Here is a 27,854-nt window from a genome sequence, read left to right on the forward strand (position 1 = left end):
TGAAGCTTTAGCACCAGTCCTTGTTTCCACAACAAGCCATTTTTTCAAAATCCAATTCTCACAGGGACAGAAAGTGAGTTGAAATCTTCTGAACAGGGGCAAAGCAAACACCACAGAGCTGTTAACTCTTCTCTATTCTATCCAAAGGTTGCTTGTTCTCTCTCTCTCTCTCTCTCTCTCTCTCTCTCTATATATATATATATATATATACAGAGAGAGGGGGGAGAGGGAGAGAGAGAGATCGTGGGAGTTACACTTGAAAAATGTACCTGTTCTGACTTACAAACAAATTCAACTTAAGAACAAACCTACAGAAGCTATCTTGGGGGTTGCATGTATTATGATCATGATGGTTTAAAATATGGAAAAGACACAAAGAGAGTTGACATTTTAATTACAAGTACAAACATCTTGTAAACACATGCAATCTCATTTTCATAATTTATATAAAAAAGACACATCATAATTCTACCCACTTATTTATTATATAAGGGGTAAGAAATCTTTGGCTTTCCAGTTGTTGTTGGACTCCATTATTACTGATGCAACTAAAAGATCACTGATGCCCGGAGTAAAGTTTGCTCTTATTTCTTATTTCTGATCAGATATAAGAGTGTGGTGGACAAAGCTCCTGAGACTGGAAAACAAGAAGGTCCCCAATTGTTAATAATCTCTGTATTGCACAATAGACCCACCTCAAATGCCACATCCTATGCCATTTTGGAAGGTACCTCGACCCGCCAGAGTGGGTATTTGAAATGCTGTAAACAATAAAGTTGAAAGTTCTTCCCTATGTGCAGAATTCTGTTCTGAGAAGTAAGCATACAAACTACCAAGTGTCAGAAGTCCCCAAGTTCTTCTTTTAGCCACCCTGGCAGAACATGTATTTGACATTAGAGGTGCAATTTCTGTGCATTCAGTCAGTCCCAGGACAATTGACTGCATCAAATAGGTCAATCACATTGGAGCCCCCTGAAGCCACAAAATTGGCTGGAATCACAGAAAGTTGTATAAATTCCCCTTTATCTGTGGAGGACATATTCCCAGCCAGACCATGGTTATCTGAAACTGAAGAATGCCTAGTTCTATCCCCAATAACCAATGCAACTCTATGGTAACTTCTAGAGGAAGCATATCATAGAACAACCAGGAGGACCTAGCAAATTCTTAGAAATACAGTTTTTTCAGAGGACAGAGGTTCTGGCTTTCACTGGTTGCATTGTTCAGCTGAGTGGCGTCAAAAGAACACATCGTCCAATTATCTGCCCTTAGATAGAGCCATCCATCCATCAGGTGAACTATAGATCCACTCTCACAATTTGACAATTCAAGTATAAAGCAAATATGGCCCTGAATTTTTCAATAAGGACAACTTGTGCAAAACAGCTGGTAATTCTTCAATAATTTGTAGTTGATCCACAAACCCCTGAGTTAGCAAGTCATTTTTTTAAAAAGCTAGAATTTTGGCTTGTATCCCGCAACCATTGATGAGAAAACATGACGGAAAGCCAACACCCATGGTAATTGCACAAAATCCTAGACTGAGCAAAGAATCCACTTTTAGACATTTGTAAGGCTTCTCAGAGATGAACTAAGACATTACCAAACTGTGCCATCCATCCTGAAGAGTGCAAAATCTTAAATATTTTGCCTTGGTGTAGGGATAACCAGATGCATCTGCAGTCCACACTTTTCCATTTGTCATCATTTGACAAAAACGATGGCTTGGTCTGTGATGCTCCAATGCAAGATGAGGCAGAGTTCTCATTTTGTATTCCTCTTCAACACCTGTTAGCCTAACTTCTAGAATTTCTGGGAGTCTTACAGTTTTTCCGTTACTTCCTTCAGTCAGCTCTTTGCAACTGGCATTGCCTTTTCTTCATCTATGGGGTGCTTAAGACTGTCCTGCCCCCGTATTGTTAGAAACGAGTATCTCAACCCTCCTGCCATGCTAAAGGAGGAAAGCAGAGAACACACATGATCAGAAAACTATGTTACAATCCATGTGGATTCGATACAACATTCAGTATCTCACTCACCAGATATTGAGCCCAATGAAATTCAGCACAGAGAAGATGTAGTCTCCTCCGACCAGCATTCCAATATAAGCGATGCTCACATTCTGTAAAAGAAGAATGCTTGATTACATGTTCTCTTGGCATCACTGTACTTTTAGATATCCTTCTCAAGAATTGCAAATAACTGAGTAACTATTCTGACCTGAAACTCTTGGGAGAGAAAATATTTTGAAAGTTCCGAAGAGGAAGATGATGGGCACCCACCCTCTCTTATTATGGAAAAAATTCTTACCATTTGACAGGTCATACATTCTTCTCGGAGAAATGATTTCATAGGCAACATCAGGATATGAACTACAAAGTCATATCTAAGCTGTGAGTAGATGATCTCTTGCCTACATTGTGTCTCTTTTCATATTTTTAGATTGCCAGAAACTTCATAGTTATAAACTCTCAGCCCTCAAATTACCAGACAATTTTCTGTGTTCATGGCTGAAAGATGATCAGCTACAGAGAGACTTATATAGCTTCCATACCTATTTCTGATACTATCAACAGTTTGTTAACTCACCTTTATAGCACCAACCACTGTGGTGGTGAGGGCAGAATTATAATGGCTGCAGAGGACTATAGAATACATCAGAAGAAACCTAACAAAAAGAAATATATTTTACTATTGGATTCTCTGCACATTTTCCTTTCTGAAACAAGCATATGTAAGGATTGTAGCCTGAAGCAGCATTATTCCATGTTGACTCTTCACCGTCCCACACAGAGAAGACTGCAATCTAAAAGAAACTGAACATACAGATCTGAATGAAACTGCACAAGTTTAAGTTAGGGTTATGTGGACTTTGGTGCCCTCTGTCATCCTTGCTGTCCTCTGTCATTACTGTTTGTATGTAACACAAATCCGATGTAAAATCATACTATGCATTTTTGACATTAATATTGAAATCTGAAATATATACAGAAAGTCTTTTCATAAAGTATCATGTGGACTGTCAGAGACTAAACACAAAACAATGCCTTGAAAAAAATCTGTATCTCAGATTACAGTAGGCCTTCTGCTTTCATGTAGATTAGGGGCACAGGACCCTGCAAAAGTGGGAAAATGGAATTTTAAAAAAACTAGCTGATAAAACACTTCTTCAGAAACCTCTAGATCCTCCAAGGTGGCTCTGTGTTCAACTCCTGCTGGAAGGACTTAAGAGGTTCCTACAGAGGACATCTTAATCAAATCTGTGAATAATCAAATCTGCAAAATTTTAATCTGATGATTGCAATTCTATTTATTAGAATTTATCTAACATATTTGAAGCATCACTTTATGCCAGGTGCAAGCCGAAGCATTACTCCAGGAGTGGATCATATATGTCCTGACCATGCTTGTGATCACTGGGTCTTTCTGATACAAACAACAGCAATATCAACTTATTTTCTACTTAAAAAAGGAGAATTGCTATTTCTGGAAGCCTCTGATGAAGTGTTTTCCCCTGAATAATGTAGGCCAGATATTATGTATCTACACTATGGGAATGCCTATACAGTCATCCAATATTAATGTGGCCAAGTCATAATAAACACAGACACTCTGAGATTACAGACTCTCCTCTGCATTACTTGAAGGGTTTAAATATGATGAATTTGGGAAGCGGAATGCTCTTGATCTTTCCTAATCTTTCGTGTGGAATGCTGTCCCCTTGGAAGCCCAACTGGTTCCAATCAATGATGGCGCCAGTTCGGCACCAAGTTAAAATCTAGTTCTGTATCCAAGCTTTCTGGGACCAATGACCATGGCTTTTTTCTTGAGTAGCTGGGTGTGGATTTCAGTTCACTGTTTTATAGTTTTAGATAATTTTATAATTGCGTCAGTCACATTATTGTCTGTATCTTATCCTGGAGAGCTATCGTGGTGTCGTAGTTTGGACATTGGGCTGTGACACTGGAAAGCAGGGTTTGAATCCCATTTCAATCATGGAAATCCACTGATGATCTTGGGAAAGTCACACTCACACTCAGAGGAAAGGAAAGTCAAACCCACTCTGAACAAATTGTGCCAAGAAAATCCCATGACAGGTTCACCTTAGCATTGCCATAAGTCAGAAACGACTTGAAGGCATACAACAACAACAACAACAACAACAACAACAACAACAACAACTTGAGATTCCTAGATATAGGTTGCAATGTAAATTTTGCTAATGAACAAGGCAGGTAAATAAAAGATGATTGACTTTGTGCAAATGTGCATATATGAATGGACTTAGATTGTTTTAAGCTGTATGTATTGGTTCTATTGTATGCTCCCCTTAGATCCTTGGCTATATGGTGGGATATTAATGTTTTTTAAAATAAAATACTGAAATATAAATATGCCTTGGAAGTAAATATATAATAATACCAGCATGGGAGGAACAACTCTTACTGAGAAAAACATTAACAGTCTGAGGAAATTATCTTCGCTCCCAGATAAAGAGTCATTCTAAAAATGTGCTTGGGTATTATACAAAAGCTGGACAATAAATACATTGTTTGAAGCAACTGGACCTCTTTTTTTCTTGCCCTGTTACCATGGTTATTGGTTATTACCTCATCCTGCCAACTAAATATGGTCTGGGAATATCTACAGAAGATGCACAAACATGACTAGTATTTTGTGCCTATTTATCTATGATTCCTTACCCCAGTACACAGGATAGGAGAAACTGGAAGACAAATAAAATATTTGTCCATTGCTTGAAATCGATGGCCTAAAAAACAAAGATTGCATGTTTTAGGTAAGAGCCAGAATGAAGGAGTGTTTGACTCCGGAGGAGTAGAATTTGAATCTTCTTTCAGTCATGGAAACCCTTGGGCAAGTTCTCCTTCTGAGTCTCTCAATGGAAAGCCTTGTGCCAAGAAAATCCTGTAATAAGATCATCCTAAGTTGGAGTCAGCTTGAATGTACATAACAGAAATATTTAATTGAGAAGAAATAATTAAACCTAAGGGGGAAAGAGGAGGGACAAGTGTTTATATCAGGTATTTAATGATCACAATAGGATATATCTTCTAATGGCTGCTTCCAGAGTCGTTTATATGTTGCTTTTAATCAACATGGATCTAAAGATCTGCTCCTCAAGACCCCCATCAATGGATTATCATTAAAAGGAAAGATATCTGTTATTCTCATGACACTTTCACATGCTTTCAGAATATGTGTGTGTGGAAGGAAACGAATGGAATTGGGATGTCCATACAATGTTTAGCTGGACATAACTATAGGACTAAATTTAGTGTTATCGCTATCAAAGTAGATCCAAGAAAGTGAATGAATGCATTAGTCACAACTCTTTCTAAAGTCTTGTTGATTTCAACTGATCTATTTTAAGTAGGAATTGTATTGAATACAGTGCATAGAAAGCTGCTTTATACTGAACCAGGCCATTTGTCCATCTAGCTGCTGATACTGTTCAATTCCCGAAGACACTAGGAATTGTACTTGGGGACCATTTACAGAGAAAGCAGGAATTCTATCACTGAGCCCAAATCCTCATGTCCACAACCCCTCAGTTTTGTTCCTATGCTTGAACAGACTGAGCGCCAAGGCTACAAAATAAGAAAATACAAAATGCTGCGAATTATTCTGGAGATGTAGACCATCCTTCCCAACAGACACAACAGAAAACTCATGAACCTGACCTTCAGTATGGATCTGAGCCTTAGGGCTTCATACTAGATGTGGACAAAGACTCTTCTCTTAACAGAAATGGCTGCTTTGGTTACAAAAAAAAAAAAAGATCTAAGCCAACAAATGAATATTATAACCCTGAATTTTTCAATAATTGTTGCTTACCTTCTGAAAGTCTCCAGTGAAAAAACTTATGAGAACTGTAGGAATTATCATAAAACAGGCATTATAAAAAATGACTCCATATTTTCCCAGCTCCTACATAAAAAAGAAATACAGACTGTCAAACTGGACAAAGATAATCTAATACAGTAGTCCCATCCCACTTATTATGCATACTCATTGAATGCAAATTCAGTTATATGCAAAGAGCTCTGAATCAGAACAACACTGGGGGGTCTAGCAATGCCTAGAAAAGTGTTCTCTCTATACTTCAGCATACTTCTATAGTCACCTTCTGCCAGAAGTTCTACCAGAAGTTGACCATAGATTCACACTGGAGACCTAGACATTGCTAGGCAGCTATATGTCCTCCAACACAATTCTATGTTATGCTTTGGGGAAAAAACTAAGATAGCATTCATTTCAGGTAAGAAAATTTGGTTTGAGAGGGAACATTAGAAATTGGGGATGGTAAGGCTGTTCACCATCTTCTTAAGGAGCAATCCAGCCTCAACTGCTGGCAATTGCATGCATCATACTAAAGCAAGTCCCTATACCCTGATCTATAGGAGAACTCTGATGGTTGGAGGCTTCCAAATAGGCAATTCTCATTTTTTATCAAAATATTTAGAAAGGAATGCTCAGGAAGCCACAAAAATATCCTTCACACACCTGTGGCTTAGAGGAGCAAATAGATTTTCTCAGACATTTTTCCAATGTAATGCAGAATAAAGGGGAATGGATTATATGGATTATAAACACAAACAGACCAAAGAAATGCTTAAACTACTTGTAAGAGGAGCCTTCTAGTCGAAATGTATACCATTTTATGAGTAAAAGCTGTATGGCCAAGAAACTCTCTATTTAAAAAAACCCAACACAAACATTGGGATTGGTTTTGCTTTTAAGTAAAACCAGCTCTTTGCAGAGATGGCTCTTAACCTTCCCCAAAGCAAACTAGCTTTTAAAAAAACTGAATTCTGGTCTTAATTAATCTTTTCTAACAACAATTTCCCAAACCATAAGGATATCAACTCCATGGTTGTTAGGAAAATGACTACAAACAATTACCTTAGGGTCAATTTTTTGTTTGGTGTAAACACCATTTGCGGCAGTGAAGACATCATTCAGTAAAACAGCAACATATCCTTCCAAGTTAAAAGCCAGGTCTGATCTGGAAGAGAAAACAACTTAGGGAGAACACAGGCATAGCATTTCTTTCACAGTGAGGTAGTTCACCCCCTCTATTAGCCATTTTCATATTACAAACTTACAAACACAAACTGTAAGCTGAAGAGTTTGAAGTAGTAAAGTGACCTTTCTATAACTGCAGTAAAATAACAAAATGAGAATAAATACACTAGGCATGATTAATACCATTCAGTTGTATGGTTTCAACTGACATTTTGCTCAGAATCTGCACTGATTGCTCACAACTTCTCCAATAATGGTTTAAGATTCTGCACCATCAAAAAATGACCAGACTAAAGCTATGTCCACATTTATCAGAAAAATCCAGAGCAAGGGGCTTTGATGTTTGCTCCTATGCATCCCTGCAAGCATCCCCAGAAACCTTTGGCCATTCATGTGCCTGGATAGGCTGAGTGTGCATTGTGATAGCTGCCACTGCATCACCACCAGCAAGCAGCTCTCTCCCAAAGTCTTGCTGGTGACATCATATTTCTAGTCTCATGGCTCCGCACATGACATGGCATCACCAAAAAAGTGAGGTCTCCTACAAGCCTCTAGAAGACAACTGTTTGCTGGCAGTGTCATAATGGTGTGTCCATAAGTGCTATGGACAGTGAATTAGACTAAATCCAGCCCGATCCAGCTATCAATGCCTCCAAAAATGCATGATCACTCTGGAGCTTCCAGGAAACTCTGGAGTAGATGCCACATTCCATTGTCATGAAGTAATGGCTGGATGCAGTGGGTGTGTGCTGAATCCAGCCTGTGCATCAGCAACTAAGTAGTGAGTCTACTTTATTTTGGCTATATAGACAGAGCCTAAGTCTCAGGACAGAGGATCAGACAGCAAAAGGCCATTCATATAATATAATTCTTGTTCATTTTAACTGGGCTTGTGGACAGCTAGGTCCACTGAAGGAAATAATATAAGGCAGTGGTTCTCAACTTGTGGGCCCCCAGATGTTTTGACTGTCAACTCCCAGAAATCCCAACAGCTAGTAAACTGGCTGGGATTTATGGGAGTTGTAGGCCAAAACTTGTGGGGACCTACAGGTTGAGAACCACTGTTATAAGGTATCTTGACAAACATTGTTTCAGATTTCTCTTGCATTGACTTTCTCCTTAAGCCTCAGGCTATTACTGTACCTGTTTAACTATTCCTGACCATTTTAATTGCTTTAAAAAACCAATTTATTGAACAAAAAAAGTCCTAAGTAGGAGACTTAGTAGAAGCAGCAAATCCTAGACCATCATCAACACCACCATCCCTGGTTATGTAGGATGGAAACCACAGAGTCCTCTAAATGCTGTTGGATGACAATTTCCAGTATTCTTCTCCACTAGCCATACTGGCTCAGGCTGGAGAGAGCTGCAGTTCAGCAACATCTAGAGGAGGGCTTCCCAAAATTTAGCCTTACATTATTATTATTATTATTATTATTATTATTATTATTATTTTGCATTACAGCTCTCAGAACCCTTGATTACTAGCTAAGGCAGTTGAGACTTCTGGGACTTGATGTCCAAAAGAATCTGGAGAACTGGAGTTTGGGAATCACTGATCTGAAGGGCCACATGATTCTCAATATAATCTAGAAAGCTGTAGACCAGTGGTTCTCAACCTGTAGGTCTCCAGGTATTATGGCCTACAATTCCCAGAAATCCCAGCCAGTTTACCAGCTGTTAGGATTTCTGGGAGCTGAAGGCCAAAACATCTGGGGACACACAGGTTGTGAACCACTGCTATAGACTGACAGTATTTTACAATCGTCTCATTCTATAGAAATACTTATAACCAATTATGCAAAGTAACATTGCAATTAAAATGAAAAGTCTTTAAAAGCTTACCCTGCTGCTATGAATGCACCCAGGATGATTGCAAACACACTCATTATAATGCTCAGTGGATAATGTTTCCTGAAAAGATAAAGAGAATATTTAATTTTGCAGAGTTTATATTGACTAATTATAAAGTCCAACAGATTTTTTGACCTAGGATTACGTATGTCAAAGGGAGGTGTACGAAAACATTGTGGTGAACCATCAAGTAATTTCTAATTTATGATTATCCTAAGAAAACACTATTATGAGGTTTTTTGGCAAGGTTTTTTTCTCGGGAGGTTTGCCTTGCCTTGGACAAGAGTGTGACCTCTCCAAGACGACTCAATGGGTTTCCAAGGCTGAGTGGGGATTCATGCCCTGGTCTTCAGAACATATTCCAATGTTCAAACCTCTACAACATACTGGCCCTAAGTTTGAAAGATAGCATATTAGAGTAAGATAAAACTGTAGGCCTCTTTATTTTATTTTATCAACTTTTGCAGGTGAACAAAGTGATAATATTTTTATCCTAAAGGATTCAGGGGCTACCTTTAGGAAAAGTGTGTAATTAGAGATAAACTTCCTATGAAAATGTCCCAGATTTAACCCACCTCTTCCAGTTGAACCAGAGAAAGTTCCTAGTTTGAAACTTTGGAGAAGAGTTGTTTTGGCAGCAAGATTCTGCTAGTGGACTTGTCTATACTGACCAAATAAATTCTATTTCACACTCCATTTTTCTGGTCCTTAGTGACTTGCTAACACTACACACAATACACACATCATGGTGAGATCATCATTACCAGGCCACACATTTTCCCCTTGCAAATTCATTTCAATATATGGGGGCAGTCCACATCTCCAGGCCTTCACATTAGATCCTGCCACACAGCCATGGTCCCTCTGCCTTTTTTCTCCCCGGCATGCATGTGAATTTATATATTTCTTGTTAAACAGGGCATCTGCTAAGACTATTATATTGATATGCAAGTGTCCACATACACATACCTTCTCAAACAAACAAAGAAGTCAAACATGTTGGCAAGTGTAAAATTTAAAATTTGCATTAGGAAAGAATGACTTGTTAGAAGGAATGATCTGGTTACCACCTGGTCCAAGTCACCTCCCACTAACCTGTTCCACTTATCACTAACCCCTACTCCCAACCCCATGGTGATGTCACAATGTCTCAGAGGGCCAGCCACAGACCAAAAATCTGGATTTTCAAGAAAACTTATGGGGTAAAAGGCAATGTTTTTTTGAACTGTATTAAAGCCCAAAGAACTTTATTGCAAGTGGATCATCAAGACTGACAAACTGCAGAGCTATGAGATTAATACATTTTTTCATCAGTATAAACAAACTAGTTGGTTTCTTTGCTCTCAATTTTGAATCTCCAGGTATTGCTGGATTTCAGCTTCCAGAATTTCCAAACAGTATGACCAATGTTCTGAGAACTATAATCTGTGGACCCAAGGCTGGGAACCACTGTACTAGCCAACAAGACCTATCCTTTTAATGCATTCTACCAGATATTCCTACAACATTATTTCATCGGATAGCCTCTGGTGGTATTTCAAAAATGAGAGGTAAATACTCACCCAAGTATAACAACTTCAAGGACTAATGTAAGAGGAATGGTAAACTTCCGAAGGACTGTAAACATTGGCAAACTGTTTTTGAAATAGAGAGAAGAATACAGAAGTTGAGATGCCTGGTCATGTCAGTTGCAAGCTATTCTATCTTCATTAGTGATTTCATCCTCATCATAGACTAGCCCCAAGAATGTACTAGACCAAATTCTCAGTTTTCTCATAGCCAAATGTCAGTCTGACACCAAATGGTGATTAATCAGCAAAATAGTTGGGTGTGAGAATTTTTAAAAAATGAAACTTGGATAATAAACAATCCTAACACACTTCTGAGGAGACACTGGGGTAGTTTGGTTGACCTTAGTTGACCAAGAGGGATGAGCAACATAACCATGTCTATGTTTATTCAAAAGCCATTCTCACTGTTTCTACAGGAACTAAATCCGTAAGGATGAACTGTGCTTTGCTTAGCAGCCTAAGGCAATCACTGTGCTGATATGTTATTAGAAATCCAAGCATAGCTTTTTCAGTCTTAGTGCAAACTCAGGCCTATTGGCAATTCCACCCACTGAACCCATGGGATTCATATAAGTTTTAACTTATTCAACAATTGATATCTACATATTGCTCTCAACCTTCCAAAACTACAAAAGCAAAATGACCTGTTTTAAATGTTAAACTAAGTTATTTCATAATTCATGTCAGAGAGGAGACTCCAAACTCCTTCTCAGTCTCTGCTTTTTCCCATGTTTTTAGCTCTATTGAACATATAAACAGCAAGAACTTATTTGTGTCAAAGTTATTTTCAGGAAGATTTCTCCAAACTATGAGTCAATATTTTACCCTTCAGATGGCAATGACTTCATCTGGTATTCAGGGGCCAGCTTTGTACATGTGTGTGGTGACACATAATACAATTATTTGGGTGACACTCCCTATGTCAAATTGTTTGTAAGCACCTCTAGCTTTCTATGCAGTGTTTATACTTGTGATGGGAATGCAAGTATGTTTGCTACAACGAATATACCATTTGCAAAATGGCAGTATTTGTTCTCAAACACTTATTGTTGCTTTTCTTATGTTATGGCTCCCTGATGTGCTAATGGATGGAACTGCAGATAGCCATTTATCATTCAGATGGTATATATTTACTACATAGTGGGTGACATTTATGTAGCCTATGTCAAACACAACATTGAGTGCTATCTACACTTTGGACTGGACATACATAAATGCACATGCAAACAGCCTTCTGCAGAGAAAATTCTAGACAGATGCTTGCTAGTTTCCTAGTTTTACTAGTCCCCCATGTGGATATCTTTATGTATGGCTTAAACCCACATTGGCTTTAAAATAGTAGGAAGAAAAACAAAACAAGACACATCGAGCAATGGGACAAGGATTACTACTGTATTTTGTCTAGTAAATGTATTATTCCTCTCTAAATAAAGTTCTGAGCATGTCAATCCATTTTACATGCTGAAATTTCCAAAAGAAGGCATATGATTGGTGATATTATGCTGATTCAAATTCACGTGTATCCCTTGAACTGATTTTACACACTAAATTGAATCCAGAGTCGGCTTCCTGTGGACAAAAACAATGCATGTGCCTGGTTTTTGTGTGTCTTCCTCCTCACCTTCTTTGTGCCACTGCTCACTGCGTTCATGTGCACTATCTTTAAGAGCAGAGCTGCAGATGCCATCTTGGGCAGAGGGGATGGTTAGAGAACTCAATTGCTGCCAGTCCAGCTAACATGCTTACATTTGGATCCAATCTGCTGTGATTTCCAATCCAGTATCTTACACAGAAAAAGGTTGCTCTCACTCAAATTCATGCCTACTCAGAGCTTGAAAAAGTAACTTTCAGAACTACAATTCCCAGGAGATATGCTTCAGATCTTCTCAAATTATAATCTCAAACTTTTTACGTGTTTACAAATGTCAAATGGTATAGCAACAATCTTATCTTGTACCTTAACTTGCTTGTGCTTGATAATCCACTTATGTGGTTTCCGACATAAATCAGAGGGAGCGGAAACAGCTGAAACAAAAGGAAGGTATAAATCAAACCAAGACTGGAAAGAATGCGGAAAAAATCAATTCGGGTTAATTTTAACAACCAGGCAGAGTGTGGCATAGATTGAATAAATACACACAGAATACCTTATTAATAATTACCACTGTTGACCTCTGTTTGTATTTTCAGAGTCAAGTGCAATCCCAAGCCCTGCCAAACTTTAATAAAAACATATTGGTCTTACAAGAATTGATTATTAACGTGATTGCACTCTCTAAACATCTAAAGGCTGTCACAGAGAGGAGGATGAAAGTTTGCTCTCCACTGCGCCAGATGATGGAATCAATGGTTTTAAGTTACAGGGGGGTGGACTTCAACTGACTATAAGAGGGTATTCAGCAATGGAACAATTACTGTATATACTCGAGTATAAGCCAAACCAAATATAAGCTGAGGCACCTAATTTTACTACAAAAAACTGGGGAAATGTATTGACTCGAGTATAAAGTGAGGGTGGGAAATGCAGCAGCTACTGGTACCTCTATATAAATAAAAATGTAATGTTCATTTGTGGGATTAACATAACTCAAAAACCACTGGACGAATTGACACCAAATTTGGACCCAATACACCTATCAGGCCAACGAGTGACCATCACTCATAAAAACACTGGAAAACACAGTAGGAGGGACTTAGAAAGCCAAGAAAAGCAAAAAGATGCTACTGCGCATGCAAAAAAATGACTCCCCCAGCAAACAAAACGCACAATAGCATATCCACACACTCTTCCGGACTACAGCTCCCCTAGACCAGGCCCTTTAGGAGAGGAGGATTTATAAAAAAATTTTTAGGAGAAAGCATTTATAAAATCAAGAGTTATACAGTTGTTCTTACCTTCTTAGGAATACTCTTGTCAAAATCAGGGAAGTGAATGATTTTGTTTAATTTTGAAACATACAAAATCAGAATAGTGGTTACCATCTAGTGAAGAAGAAAAAATATAAACAATTATAAATGCCACAACAGAATACTACAGTTAGCCCTCAACATTCGTGGGTTCAATATTTGGAGATTTGATTATTCGTGGGTGTTATTAATATATCCTCTTTAGGAATCTCTAGGTCCTCCAGTATGACTCTATGGCCAGAGTAAACCACAGAGTCATCCTGGAGGACCTAGAGATTCTTAGAGAGGTGTTCTCGTAGGTAAAATTTATATATATATATATATATAGAGAGAGAGAGAGAGAGAGAGAGAGACTCATGATTTTATACATTCATGATTTTTCCATTCTGATGGGGTCCTTGCACTCCTTACTCATGGAAAAGTAGAAGCCCAACTGCATTTGAAATGGAATGCATAAAGAGCTAAGTCACTGCAGACAGAAGTGACTTCTCCTTTCAAAAACCCCAAAGACTTGTACAGTTTGCAGATTTCACCAGTGGAGCCAATTCCTAAATTTGAGTTATTCCTCCACAATGAGAAAGTCAGGGTAACTAGATTTTTGAACAGGGCATACTTTAAAACATAAGAAAAATCATGTTGGATCAGACCAAGGGTCAATCTATCTTAGTATTCAGTTCACAATGTTGCCCGTGGGATGGGGAGCTCCAAGCAGGATACAAGCCCAGCTGCATCATCACCACTCTATATTCACCAGCAATAAATACACACAAAAATACTGCTTCTGATACTAGAAGAAATATATACAGATATATCCATTATGACAGATAGTATCATCTATGAATCAGTTCCGTCCATGAATTCCCCATTCAATAGTTTAACGATATACTGGATAAAGAAGTCTTTGAAATGAATATAGGCATCCAGATAGCAATCAGGATGCAGCCATCAGTCTGTATTTTGCTCTTCATCTCCAAATATAGTCCCAATCATGGACTAAAACCCATTTGAGTCTCCGTATGGAGAGAAATAGAGGGATATAAATAAATAAATAAATAAATAAATATTATTATTATTATTTCTGAAAACTGGAGATCTTATTTGGCCATGTGCTATGAAATCCTTTTTAAGCATACATACCTGTCCAACTCCAAGAAACACTGGAGATGGGAATCTACAAGGAAAGAAAAAGCTGTGTCATTTATGTCTTTTTAAATATGTTGCAAATATTTATAATAATACTCAAATTGCTTCAAGGATAACAAAATGTATGGTATTTGTTCGCACAAGTCAGAATAAGCGTGTCCACGTGCCTTCAAGCCATTTGTCAGTTTATGGTTCCCATGAATTTCACAGGGTTTTCTTAGGCAAGGAATATTGAGAGATAAAGGTTTCCCCTGACATTAAGTCTAGTTGTGTCTGACTCTGGGGTGTGTGGCTCATCTCCATTTCTAAGCCAAAGAGCAAGCGTTGTTCATAGACACCTCCAAGGTCATGTGGCCAGCACGACTGCATGGAGTGCTGTTACCTCCCTGCAGAAGTGGTACCTATTGACCTACTCACATTTGCATGTTTTTGAACTGCTAGGTTGGTAGAAGCTGAGGCTAACAGCGGGAGTTCATCTTTCTCCCTGGATTTGAATCACCAACCTTTCGGTCAGGTCAGCAAATTCAGCAGCTCAGCAGTTTAACCTACTGCGCCATCAGGGGGTCCTTTATCTTCTTCATTTAGTAAGAGTGTAAAGGAAACAGTGTACATAAAAAGACCTGCCCAAAAGCAAAGTTATGCCAGAAAACCACTTTTCTAAATATATTGAATGCTTCCTATTACAGAGCTGTGAGCCTCTCAGAGCATAGTATCACTGTCAAGAATCCAGAAAAACTGGTTCATGTCTCCACTGAGAAACTCAACGCATGGTTTTTCAAGTCCAGTATTGTCATGAAATGCTATTGGGGCATACATGCCGAAATTTCCAGCTTTGTGTTTGGGAATTCCACAGTGTTAGGACATGTTTAAGAAAGCAAGCTTTCTGTTTACCTGTAATGAGTTTCCAGCCAGACGCTAACATTATGTTTCTGGATATATCTGACTTGTTGATTCCAAAAATGGTACCAGCTTTCCCTTATCAGCTCTAGTTTTTGAGATACAGAACATATGCCATGTATCAGTCACCATCTGCACAGCTATAGAAAACCATGATAACCATATCTAAGAAACCTGAACTGATGTGGTCTATCCAATGCAATTTTCTGAACCAGTGCACCAAATTACTTCAGGAACATGCCCAAAAATCATGACACCAAGATTTGTTTTGTTGATCTGTGCTATCAAATGGCTGGGCATACAATGGTAGTAAAAACAGAACTTCATTTCCCCAACATGTGTTTCTTACACACTCACAGACATTTTGCACATACTGGGTGTGGTTGCCCTTTGGTAATTACCTTATATACTCATGTATGAGTCTAGAAATTGTAGTCTAAAGAATAAAGTCCCCAAAATTGGGCTGACCTATTCATAGGTTACTATAAATATTAGGTGTGTGCAATTTGGCCAATTTGGCCACGTCCATTTTTGGCTAACCCCTCATTCTTTTTAACAGAAAGTTACTCAAATTGAGAGGAGTGTTACCATTTTCATTCTGCAAAGATTCAGCCGTGTTGGGGATCAGCCTGTGTGTGGACCTGAACCTGAACCTGATTCTCTGATTGCATTTCCTGATGCTAATGAGGATGTTGATTCTGAGGTCAATGTAGAAGAAACTCCTGCAGCCTTGGAAAGCGAAAGTCCAAATTCCCATGAGAATATTTCAGAGCCAAGCGGTGAACTTTCACTCCCTTTTGGCACTTCAGAGAATCTGACACCTGGGCTCCCTAATGAGGATAGGAGAGGGCAGATTTGGCAGAGCAGGGGAGAATCGCAAGGTTTACGAAGGTCAGCTAGATTGAGAGAAATGCAAACAAGGCCTTCAAAGCCTTCAGGCGTGTCACGTAATAGATTTCTCGGCTTTAAGTGCCTCCCGCCTGGATGCATCTTTAGACCAGGCATCGTTTCAGATTCATGTGCAGACTCTTGCAGTTCTCCTGCTTCCAGTGGCTTTGTTCCAAGGAGTTTTTCTAGTGCTTCAAGTATGGTTAGTGGATTGCTAACAGGTTCCAGGATTTAGCAGTGTTACTGTGGGTTTTTGATCTTGTTCATGGACATTTTTTGTTGCTGATTTTTACTGTGGCTGTTTACCTTGCATATTTTCCTCTATTTTTGTACTCATCTTTCCTCAATAAAAAGGAATTGTTTTTCCTGAAGTCAAGTGTGGTGGATTGTTGTCTTAGGGTCCAGTTTCCTGCTCTGGGTTGCAACAAGCCCATTGGCTACAATGGGAAACTTTAAAGGCTCAATTCTCAGTCATTTAAAGGTCTATCTGCATGAAACCTACCTCAGTTTTAGCCCCCATTGACAACCGTGTGCCTGCCAAGTTTCAGAACAATTCACCAATCTACTAATTTTTTAGAATTATTTTAATTTTTTACCATAACATTTTAAAAAAATAAGACAAACCACAAGAGAGGGTTCTGGGAATTGTAGTTGCTGGTTGTGTTCATTCTCAGCCAATCAGAGCATGGACACAACCAGGCCTTTTATTTGCTGAGAAACAGAGAGAGAGAGAGAGAGAGAGAGAAACTTCAACTCCCATCATGCTCCAAGAGGAACTCAGAGACTTTTCAATGCCTGCCCCATGCAAGTGCTGCTGGGAAAGCGAGTTCCCAGCAAGGCCCTCCCTGAAGGAGGAGCCTAGGGAACTTTTCCAAAAGCCATGGACACTTTATTGCCAGGGAGGGAGAAAAGATGTTGTAGGCAATCCCATCTTCTCCAGGAGTCCCATGGCAGACCCCTGACTCAGGTATACTGCAACTTAACTCCATCCTCTCCATTAGCCAATAAATCCAGCTGTCTTGATCCATTTTGCCCAGCTTTTCAGTTCCCTCCTCCCTGTTCTGTTTTCGAGGGATTACACAAAACACACTAACAAATATTACAAATCACTTTTAGTCGAACTGATCCAGGCCCAAGTCTAATAAAAACAGCACCATAACTCTTATCCAGGAATGAACCATTCTGCTTTAAGTAAATCGGTGAAAGGTGAGAACTTAATTCATCCTAGGCAAACCTTTCAAAAAGCATCCAATCCCTCTTTTTTCAGGCTATCATGATGCCAATTCTAGAATTTTTGGATACTGGTGGCAGGCAGGGGTAGCTGGTCCCCTGTGTCGATATTGGTGCTTTCTCCTCTCTAAGGAACTTATCCATAAGTCATATCAAAATCCAAAATTTTGGCCCCCAAACCTATCCTCCTTGTATACATGAGGTCAACTTATACATTTATGGTAGGAAGTTTGATCTCAATTTCTAAGAACTTTCTGTTATCACTGATTCCAATTCTATTCAAGAATTGGAACTTGGGAGTTTCTGGAAAGCTGAGAGATGATGAAGAAATACTTTAAATAACATAAACATCCTGGTGTCTGTGCTTCAGGGATCTGAGAATTCCATGTGCTTTTATCGGCTGCTGCACAGGCGGAAAGGTTATCTGAGGACATGCTGACTTTTATTTGGTTAGAAAAGTGCTCGGCTTTTAAACAGAAGAGTCAAGAGTCAAGATGGACTTGCTACAAAGGGGCCCAAACCAGCTCAGAATGTCAACAATGGAATAGGCTAGGACCAACCCTGCCATTAGGCACAATGAAGAAACCACTTCAAATAGTAGATGGAAATGGAAATCCGCAATTCTTCTTTGTCACAATTTCTCTTTGTGTGACACATAGCTATCTTCCATTCCCTAACATACCCTACTGACCTTTGGGGAACATGCATTATTCCTAGGATTTAAACAAAATGCATTATTACTAGGGCTTAAACAAAAAGGAGCCCCTGGTGGAGCCGTGGGTTAAAGTGCTGAGCTGCTGAACTTGTTGACCAAAAAGTCTCAGGTTCAAATCCGGGGAGCGGGTTGAGCTCCCACTGTCAGCCCCAGTTTCTGCCAATCTAGCAGTTCGAAAACATGCAAATGTGAGTAGATCAATAGGTACCACTCCGGTGGGAAGGTAATAGCACTCCATACAGTCATGCCAGCCACATGACCTTGGAGGTGTCTACGGACAACACCAGCTCTTCGGCTTAGAAATGGAGATGAGAACCAACCCCCAAAGTCAGATACGACTGGACTTCATGTCAGGTGGGAAGTCTTTACATTTACCTGAACAAAATTCAGCTGGATGGCAAAATGTCTTGGGCTTGCATGGGGTCACAGTATCTATATTTATTTATGATATTTAAAGTATTCATTCATCACTATTCAGCCTCACCACTACCTTTGCTATAGAGCAAGGATGGGCAAACTTCAGCCCTTTGGCATTCTGGCACGGCATCTCACAAGGAAAAGAGATCCCACACCCAGGATTCTCTTGGGGCCCTTCCACACAGCCATATAACCCAGAATATCAAGGCAGAAAATCCCACAGTATCTGCTTTGATCTGGATTATCCGAGTCCACACTGCCATAGATTCGAGTTCAAAGCAGAAAATCTGGAATTTTATTCAGCTGTGTGGAAGGGGCCCAAAACAAGTTCTGTTGTAAAAATGTAATAAGCTCATATTTAAGACCTGTGTGCTACAGTTTATAGATTACTAGCTTGGGGACCCGGCGTTGCCCGGGTTATTAGAGAAAGTGGGTAATGGCGGTTCTGTATGCCAAGTTTGGTCTTGATCAGTCATTGGATGAGGATCACAGCAGTCTGAGAACAAGAGTTAAGGTACTGCAAGTCCCATCATCCATTGTCCGTCCTCCTCCAAACAGCACCAGGATGTAGAGTCGCTCATGGGGGCTCTGTGTGCCAAGTTTGGTCTTGATTGGTCATTAGATGAGGATTGCACCAGTCTTGGGAAGTGAGTGGAGGTACTTGAAGTCTCATCATCCATAGTCTGTTCTCTCCCAAACCTCACCAGAATGTTGAGTTGGCCATGGGGGCTCTGTGTGCCAAGTTTGGTCTTCATCAGTCATTGGATGAGGGTCTCAGTGGTTTCACTGAGTGAAGGTACTGTAAGTCCCATCGTCCATGATGCATCATCCTCCAAACCGTACCAGGATGTAGAGTGCATCATGGAGACCCGGTGTGCCAAGTTTGGTCCTTATTGGAAATTGGATGATGTTTTGCAGTGGTCTCAGGAATTGAGCGAAGGTACTGCAAGTCCCAAAATCCATGCACGATCCACAGTCAAACCTCACCAGGGCATAAAGTGGGTCATGAGAGGTCTATGTGCCAAGTTTGGTGTTGTTCAGTCATTGTTGAGGGTCGCAGCAGTCTCAGAAAGCGAGTAGAGGTACTTCAAGTCCCATCATCCATGGCATGCCCTACTCCAAACCGTATTAGGATGTAGAGTGGGTCATGGGGGCTCTGTGTGCCAAGTTTGGTTTTGTTTGGACATTAGATGAGGGTTGCAGCAGTCTTGGGGAGGGAGTGGAGGTACTCCAAGTCCCATCATCCATGGTCTGTCCTCCTTGAAAGTGCACCAGGATGTAGAATGGGTCATGGGGACTCTGTTTGCCAAGTTTGGTCTTGATCAGTCATTGGCGAGGGTCGCAGTGATCCCAGGAAGTGAGTGAAAAGATTGCAAGTCCCATCATCCATTGCCAAATTCTTCCAAACCGCACCAGGATGTAGAGTGGGTCATGCAGGCTCTCTGTGTAAATTGTGGTCCTGATCCATCATTGTTGGCAGTTGTAATGGTGTTAGGAAGGGAATGCAGGTATTGCAAGTCCCATCGTCCATGGTGCATCCTCCTTCAAACTGCACCAGGATGTAGAGTGCATCATGGAGACTCAGTGTGCCAAGTTTGGTCTTTATTGGTAATTGGATGAGGGTTGCAGTGGTCTCAGGAATTGAGCAATGGTACTGCAAGTCCCATAATCCACGGTCCATCCCCGGCCAAACCACACCAGGACGTAAAGTGGGTCATGAGAGGTCTCTGAGCGAAGTTTGGTCCTGATCAGTCATTGGATGAGGTTAACAGCGGTCTCAGAATGTGAGTGGTGGTACTGCAAGTCCCATCATCCATGGTTCATCCTCCTCCAAACTGCAGTAGGATGTCGAGTGGGTCTTGCAGGCTCTGTGTGCCAAGTGTAGTCTGTATTGGTAATTGTCTGACCCATCCCCCGGCCTTTCCTTTCCTCTCTTTCTCATCTCGGAATGTTGGAAATGAGGCTGGCCAATCAGAGACCATATGCAAATTTCCTTCTGTCATGCCCCGTTTCTGCCATGAACCCTCTTCTCCACCAGGGGCTCCTATTGAAGCTGGCCAATCAGAGACCATATGCAAATAGCACCACAGCGGCAGCCAATCAGAACGCTGGCACATACACTTCCGCCCCCCCTCCACAATTCCTCTGTCCTATACAAACAAACACTCTTCTTTATTATATACTAGCTTGGGGACCCGGCGTTGCCCGGGTTATTAGAGAAAGTGGGTAATGGTGGTTCTGTATGCCAAGTTTGGTCTTTATTGGTCTTTGGATAACGGCTGCATTATTTTCAGGAAGTGAGTGAAGGTACTTGAAGTCCCATCATCCATGGCCCATCCTCCTACAAACAGCAGCAGGATATAGAGTGGGTTATGGGGGCTCTGTGTGCCAAGTTTGGTCTTTATCAGTCATTAGATGAGGGTGGCAGTGGTGTCAGTAAGTGTACTGCAAGTCCCATCATCCAAAGTCCATTCCCTTTCAAATTGCAGCAGGATGTAGAGTGGATCATGGGGGCTCTGTGTGCCAAGTGTGGTCTTGATTGGTCATTAGAAGAGGGTTGCAGCAATCTTTGGAAGGGAGTGGAGGTACTTGAAGTCCCATCATCCATGGTCTGTCCTCCTCCAAACTGCAGCAGGATGTAGAGTGGGTCATTGGAGCTCCATGTGCCAAGTTTAGTCTTGATTAGTCATTGGCGAGGGTCTCAGTGGTCTCAGGAAGTGAGCAAAGGTACTGCAAGTCCCATCATCCAGCTCCAAAGATTTCCAAATAACACCAGGACGTAAAGTGGGTCATGAGAGGTCTATGTGCCAAGTTTGGTGTTGATCCGTCATTGGATGAGGTTTGCAGAGGTCTCAGAATGTGAGTGAAGGTACTGGAAGTTCCATCATCCATGGTCCACCCTTCTCCAAAACTGCAGCAGGATGTAGAGTGGGTCATGGGGGCTCTGTGTGCCAACTTTGGTCTTGATTGGTCATTAGATGAGTTTTGCAGCAGTCTTGGGTAGTGGAGGTACTTGAAGTCCCATCATCCATGGTCTGTTGTCCTCCAAACTGCTCCAGGATGTAGAGTGGGTCATTGAAGCTCCATGTGCCAAGTTTAGTCTTGATGAGTCATTGGCGAGGGTCTCAGTGGTCTCAGGAAGTGAGTGAAGTGACTGCAAGTCCCATCATCCATTGTCAAATTCTTCCAAACCGCACCAAGATGTAGAGTGAATTATGCGGGCTCTCTGTGTAAATTGTGGTCCTGATCCATCATTGTTGGCAGTTATGGTCTTAGGAAGGGAGTGCAGGTATTGCAAGTCCCATCGTCCATGGTGCATCCTCCTTCAAACTGTACCTGGATGTAGAGTGCGTCATGGAGACTCAGTGTGCCAAGTTTGGCATTTATTGGTAATTGGATGAGGGTTGTAGTAGTCTGAAGAATTGAGCAATTGTACTGCAAGTCCCATAATCCACGGTCCATCCCCAGTCAAACCACACCAGGACGTAAAGTGGGTCATGAGAGGTCTATGTGTGAAGTTTGGTCCTGATCAGTCATTGGATAAGGTTAACAGCGGTCTCAGAATGTGAGTGGTGGTACTGAAACCCATCATCCATGGTTCATACTCCTCCAAACTGCAGTAGGATGTAGAGTGGGTGATGGGGGCTCTGTGTGCCTATTTCGGTCTGTATTGGGAGTGTTCTGACCCCGCCCCCTTTGGCCTTTCCTTTCCTCTCTTTGTCATCTCGGAATGTTGGATTTGAGGCTGGCCAATCAGAGAGCATATGCAAATTTCCTTCTGTCATGCCCCGTTTCTGCCATGAACCCTCTTCTCCACCAGGGGCTCCTATTGAAGCTGCCCAATCAGAGACCATATGCAAATAGCACCACAGCGGCAGCCAATCAGAATGCTGGCACATACCCCTTCCGCCCTCCGCACCTCTGTCCTTCCCATACAAACACTCTTCTTTATTATATACTAGCTTGGGGACCCGGCGCTGCCCGGGTTATTAGAGAAAGTGGGTAATGGCAGTTCTGTATGCCAAGTTTGGTCTTTATTGGTCATTGGATAATGGATGCATTGTTTTCAGGAAGTGAGTGAAGGAACTTGAAGTCCCATCATCTATGGTCCATCCTCCTCCAAACAGCAGCAGGATATAGAGTGGGTCATAGGGGCTCTGTGTGCCAAATTTGGTCTTTATCAGTCATTGGATGAGGGTGGCAGTGGTTTCAGTAAATGAGTGAAGGTACTGCAAGTCCCATCATCCATGGTCAACCCTCCTCCAAGCTGCAGCAGGATTTAGAGTGGGTCACGGGGGCTCTGTGTGCTAAGTTTGGTCTAGATTAGTCATTGGATGAGAGTTGCAGCAATCTTGGAAAGGGAGTGGAGGTACTTGAAGTCCCATCATCCACGGTCTGTCCTCCTCCAAACTGCACCAAGATGTAGAGTGGGTCATGGGGGCTTTGTGTGCTAAGTTTGGTCTTGATCAGTCATTGGATTAGGGTTGCAGTGGTTTCAGTAAGTGAGTAAACGTACTGCAAGTCCCATCATCCATGGTCAACCCTCCTCCAAAACTGCAGCAGGATGTAGAGTGGGTCTTGTGTGCTCTGTGTGCCAAGTGTGGTCTTGATTGGTCATTAGAAGAGGGTTGCAGCAATCTTTGGAAGGGAGTGGAGGTACTTGAAGTCCCATCATCCATGGTCTGTCCTCCTCCAAACTGCAGCAGGATGTAGAGTGGGTCATTGGAGCTCCATGTGCCAAGTTTAGTCTTGATTAGTCATTGGCGAGGGTCTCAGTGATCTCAGGAAGTGAGCAAAGGTACTGCAAGTCTCATCATCCATCTCCAAAGTTTTCCAAATAACACCAGGACGTAAAGTGGGTCATGAGAGGTCTATGTGCCAAGTTTGGTCTTGATCCGTCATTGAATGAGGTTTGCAGAGGTCTCAGAATGTGAGTGAAGGTACTGGAAGTTCCATCATCCATGGTCCACCCTTCTCCAAAACTGCAGCAGGATGTAGAGTGGGTCATGGGGGCTCTGTGTGCCAACTTTGGTCTTGATTGGTCATTAGATGAGTTTTGCAGCAGTCTTGGGTAGTGGAGGTACTTGAAGTCCCATCATCCATGGTCTGTCGTCCTCCAAACTTCTCCAGGATGTAGAGTGGGTCATTGAAGCTCCATGTGGCATGTTTAGTCTTGATGAGTCATTGGCGAGGGTCTCAGGAAGTGAGTGAAGTGACTGCAAGTCCCATCATCCATTGTCAAATTCTTCCAAACCGCACCAGGATGTAGAGTGAGTTATGCGGGCTCTCTGTGTAAATAGTGGTCCTGATCCATCATTGTTGGCAGTTATAATGGTCTTAGGAAGGGAGTGCAGGTATTGCAAGTCCCATCGTCCATGGTGCATCCTCCTTCAAACTGCACCTGGATGTAAAGTGCGTCATGGAGACTCAGTGTGCCAAGTTTGGTATTTATTGGTAATTGGATGAGAGTTGCAGTGGTCTGAAGAATTGAGCAATGGTACTGCAAGTCCCATAATCCACGGTCCATCCCCGGCCAAACCACACCAGGACGTAAAGTGGGTCATGAGAGGTCTCTGTGCGAAGTTTGGTCCTGCTCAGTCATTGGATAAGGTTAACAGCGGTCTCAGAATGTGAGTGGTGGTACTGCAAGTCCCATCATCCATGGTTCATCCTCCTCCAAACTGCAGTAGGATGTAGAGTGGGTGATGGGGGCTCTGTGTGCCTATTTCGGTCTGTATTGGGAGTGTTCTGACCCAGCCCCCGGCCTTTCCTTTCCTCTCTTTGTCATCTCGGAATGTTGGATTTGAGGCTGGCCAATCAGAGACCATATGCAAATTTCCTTCTGTCATGCCCCGTTTCTGCCATGAACCCTCTTCTCCACCAGGGGCTCCTCTTGAAGCTGCCCAATCAGAGGCCATATGCAAATAGCACCACAGCGGCAGCCAATCAGAACGCTGCCACATACATTTCCGCCCTCCACACTTCCTCTGTCCTTCCCATACAAACAAACACTCTTCTTTATTATATATATAGAAGATATAGATATAGATAGATATAGATAGGCAGAATGTAGAATTCATTAGGAGTTTACATTGTGTGTTCCAACTGTTCCAGGAGTTGTTAAACAAGAAACTATGGAATGAGTACCTTGGCTACAGTGGTCCACACTCTGGTTACATCCCGAATAGACTACTGTAATGCACTCTACGTGGGTTGCCTCGGAAGACATCTCGGAAGCTTCAGCTAGTCCAATGCTCGGCATCCAGGTTGCTCACAGGAGCGGGATACAGAGAGTGTACAACTCCCCTGCTACGCCTGCTCCACTGGCTGCCTATTAGTTTCTGAGCACAATTCAAAGTGCTGGTGCTCACCTATAAAACCCTAAATCGTTTTTGCCTAGTTTATCTGTCCAAACGTATCTCCCCCTATGAACCATCTAGGACCTTAAGATCATCAGGGGAGGCCCTGCTCTCGGTCCCACCACCATCGCAGTCGCGTTTGGTGGGGATGAGAGACGGGGCCTTCTCTGTGGTGGCCTCTTGGCTGTGGAACTCCCTCCGCAATGAGGTTAGATCTGCCCCCTCCCTCCTGACCTTCCGGAAAAAGCTTAAATTCTGGTTATGGGATCACGTGTTCACAGAATAGTTTGTTTACTGAGAAAGAAAAGATGAGATCAGAGTGAAGAGAGGGGCCACGAAAGCAGTTCCATCTTGCCTCTTGCACTGTGCATATAATATAATATAATGTAATACAATATAATACTACTACTACTAATATGATATTATAATTATATATATTTATATTAAATGTGATATTACTAATAATATTACAGTATAATATTATAGTACAATGTAATATATAATATTAATATTGTGTTATGGTAATAATATAATATATTGTATTTACCTTTTACCTGTAAGCCACTCTGAGTCCCCTTCGGGGTGAGAAGGGCGGCATATAAATGTCGTAAATAAATAAATAAATAAATATTGGACCAGACTTGGACTGCTTTGGATGACCATTTTAATTCTGGTGATTTTAATCTGGTGAGTGGGTTCTTAATGTATATTTAGAATTATTTTGATTTTGTGGATGTATTTATTATGTGTTTTATATTATGCTTGGCATCAAATTGTTGCCTGTTTGGAAGCTGTTCTGAGTTCCTTGTGAACAATAAGTTAAACATGAGCCAACAATGTGATGCGGCGGCAAAAAAAGCTAATGGGATTTTGGCCTGCATCAATAGGAGTATAGTGTCTAGATCCAGGGAAGTCATGCTACCCTTCTATTCTGCCTTGGTTAGGCCACACCTGGAATATTGTGTCCAATACTGGGCATCACAACAGAAGAGAGATATTGACAAGCTGGAATGTGTCCAGAGGAGGGTGATTAAAATGATCAAGGGTCTGGAGAACAAGCCCTATGAGAAACAGCTTAAAGAGCTGGGCATGTTTAGCCTGAAGAACAGCAGGCTGAGAGGAGACATGATAGCCATGTATAAATATGTGAGAGGAAGTCACAGGGAGGAGGGAGCATGCTTGTTTTCTGCTTCCCTGGAGACTAGGACGCGGAACAATGGTTTCAAACTACAAGATTCCATCTGAACATGAGGAAGAACTTCCTGACTGTGAGAGCCGTTCAGGAGTGGAACTCTCTGCCCCGGAGTGTGGTAGAGGCTCCTTCTTTGGAAACTTTTAAACAGACACTGGATGGCCATCTGTCGGGGGTGCTTTGAATGCAATTTTCCTGCTCCTTGGCAGGGGGTTGGACTGGATGGCCCATGAGGTCTCTTCCAACTCTATGATTCCTCCACAGGGGTCGAGAAGGACGGGATATAAATGTTTCAAATAAATAAATAAATACCTTTTCTCAATTCTTGGACCTTTTTGGGAGCAGGGACAGGCAAACTGTAGCCTTTTATGTGACCGCACTACCTTGAACACATCAATTCCTGTCTGATTTGGGAGGGCAAGCAGGGAGTGGCCTGGTTCGTCCTTGGATGGGGAACCAACAGGACAACTGAAGTGTGTTTATTTTAGAACTGGATGTGAACTTGTAAAGGAATAACTTAATGAGGAAAGTGCCGGCTTCTCAAATCAAAACACCAGAAACAGGGAAACAAAAGGGACTTCCTTCAACCAATAAAAAACTGGTTTGCTGACTTTTTTATGAATCACAAACCACACTCCACTGCTCCCGCTTTCAGGCTCTTCTGGTTTGAGAGGAGGTGTCAAGAGAGAGAGAGACCGAGACCTTTGGAACTGGGGTTTGCTGCAAGCGTGGCACCTGTGCAAACTTTGGAAAGGCCCCAGAGGTTATTGCTTAACACTTTTGACCAAGGCGAGTGAGAGGTCGAGATGGAAAGGGGGCCTTTTGATTTGGATGAGTGGGAAGGACATGGAGTATCCCTTATCCCAGGCATGGGCCAAGTTGGGTCCTCTAGGTGTTTTGGACTTCAACTCCCACAATTCCTAACAGCCTCAGGCCCTTTCCTTTTCCGAGGGGGAAAAGGAAAGGGCCTGAGGCTGTTAGGAATGAAGTCCAAAACACCTAGAGGACCCAACTTGGCCCATGCCTGGTGTAGATGCATCCAAAGTCTCCAAGAAGTAGATCCTGGCTCCGATTGACGTGGAAAAGTAACTTCTGGAGCCCGAGGATGGGAGGGGCGGAGGAAGGAAGGCAGCAGTGGATGCTGGGACCTGCAATCCAGCCCCTGGGAGGCTCCAGGCGAGGCTGCTCCTCACCTGTAACCGGTCAGCACCGCCTTGTTGAGCAGGACCATGGCGAAGGAGCAGATCCCGTAGAAGAGGGCGGAGAGCAGCCTGGACAGCGGGGAAGCCGCCGCCGCCGAAGCAGCTGCAGCCGCCCCCGGCTCCGCGCCCGCCGCCTTGGCTCTCATCGCTTGGCGCAGGCGGCCGGACCCATTCACTCAGCGGAGGAAACGGGAAGGAAAGCAAAAGCCCCAAGCTCGGCTCGGGCCACGCCCCCTGCTCTCAGGCCACGCCCACTCTCGGCATCTGCCCAGCCAAAGGAGCCTCCATTCGTTCAGTGGAGGAAAGGGACAGATCACGCTCCCTGCTCTATGGCCACGCCCATTTCCCCGGAGTCCCGCCCACTTCCCCGATCGCCACGCCCACTCTATCTGCTCAAAGGAGCTCAGCGGAGGAAATGGGCAGAGCCCGGCT

General features: G+C 42.1%; 1 protein-coding gene across 1 annotated transcript; it reads right to left on the minus strand.

Annotated features, from left to right (window-relative positions):
* Positions 1-377: 377 nt before the first annotated feature.
* Positions 378-27,747, minus strand: SLC35D2 (solute carrier family 35 member D2). Its single transcript, XM_060762063.2, has 12 exons — positions 27,414-27,747; positions 14,517-14,550; positions 13,368-13,454; positions 12,430-12,497; positions 10,464-10,535; positions 8,893-8,961; positions 6,925-7,027; positions 5,857-5,949; positions 4,704-4,771; positions 2,590-2,668; positions 2,040-2,122; positions 378-1,951 (listed from the first exon to the last, which is right to left on the minus strand). The coding sequence occupies exons 1-12, from the start codon at positions 27,566-27,568 to the stop codon at positions 1,849-1,851; spliced, it is 1,014 nt and encodes a 337-aa protein (XP_060618046.2). The 5' UTR covers positions 27,569-27,747; the 3' UTR covers positions 378-1,848.
* Positions 27,748-27,854: the final 107 nt, after the last annotated feature.

Source organism: Anolis sagrei, chromosome 2, assembly GCF_037176765.1.
Source record: "Anolis sagrei isolate rAnoSag1 chromosome 2, rAnoSag1.mat, whole genome shotgun sequence".
NCBI classification, from domain to species: Eukaryota; Metazoa; Chordata; class Lepidosauria; order Squamata; family Dactyloidae; genus Anolis; species Anolis sagrei.

Bases quoted from the DNA above. Each gene is read 5' to 3' on its own strand.
- SLC35D2 (XM_060762063.2), bottom strand. From the start codon at position 27,568: ATGAGAGCCAAGGCGGCGGGCGCGGAGCCGGGGGCGGCTGCAGCTGCT. The intron at 7,028-8,892 runs GTAAGCTTTTAA...TTTCTCTTCCAG, and splicing joins GGTGCATTCATAGCAGCAGG to ATCAGACCTGGCTTTTAACT. The intron at 5,950-6,924 runs GTAATTGTTTGT...TTTTTTATGTAG, and splicing joins AACAAAAAATTGACCCTAAG to GAGCTGGGAAAATATGGAGT.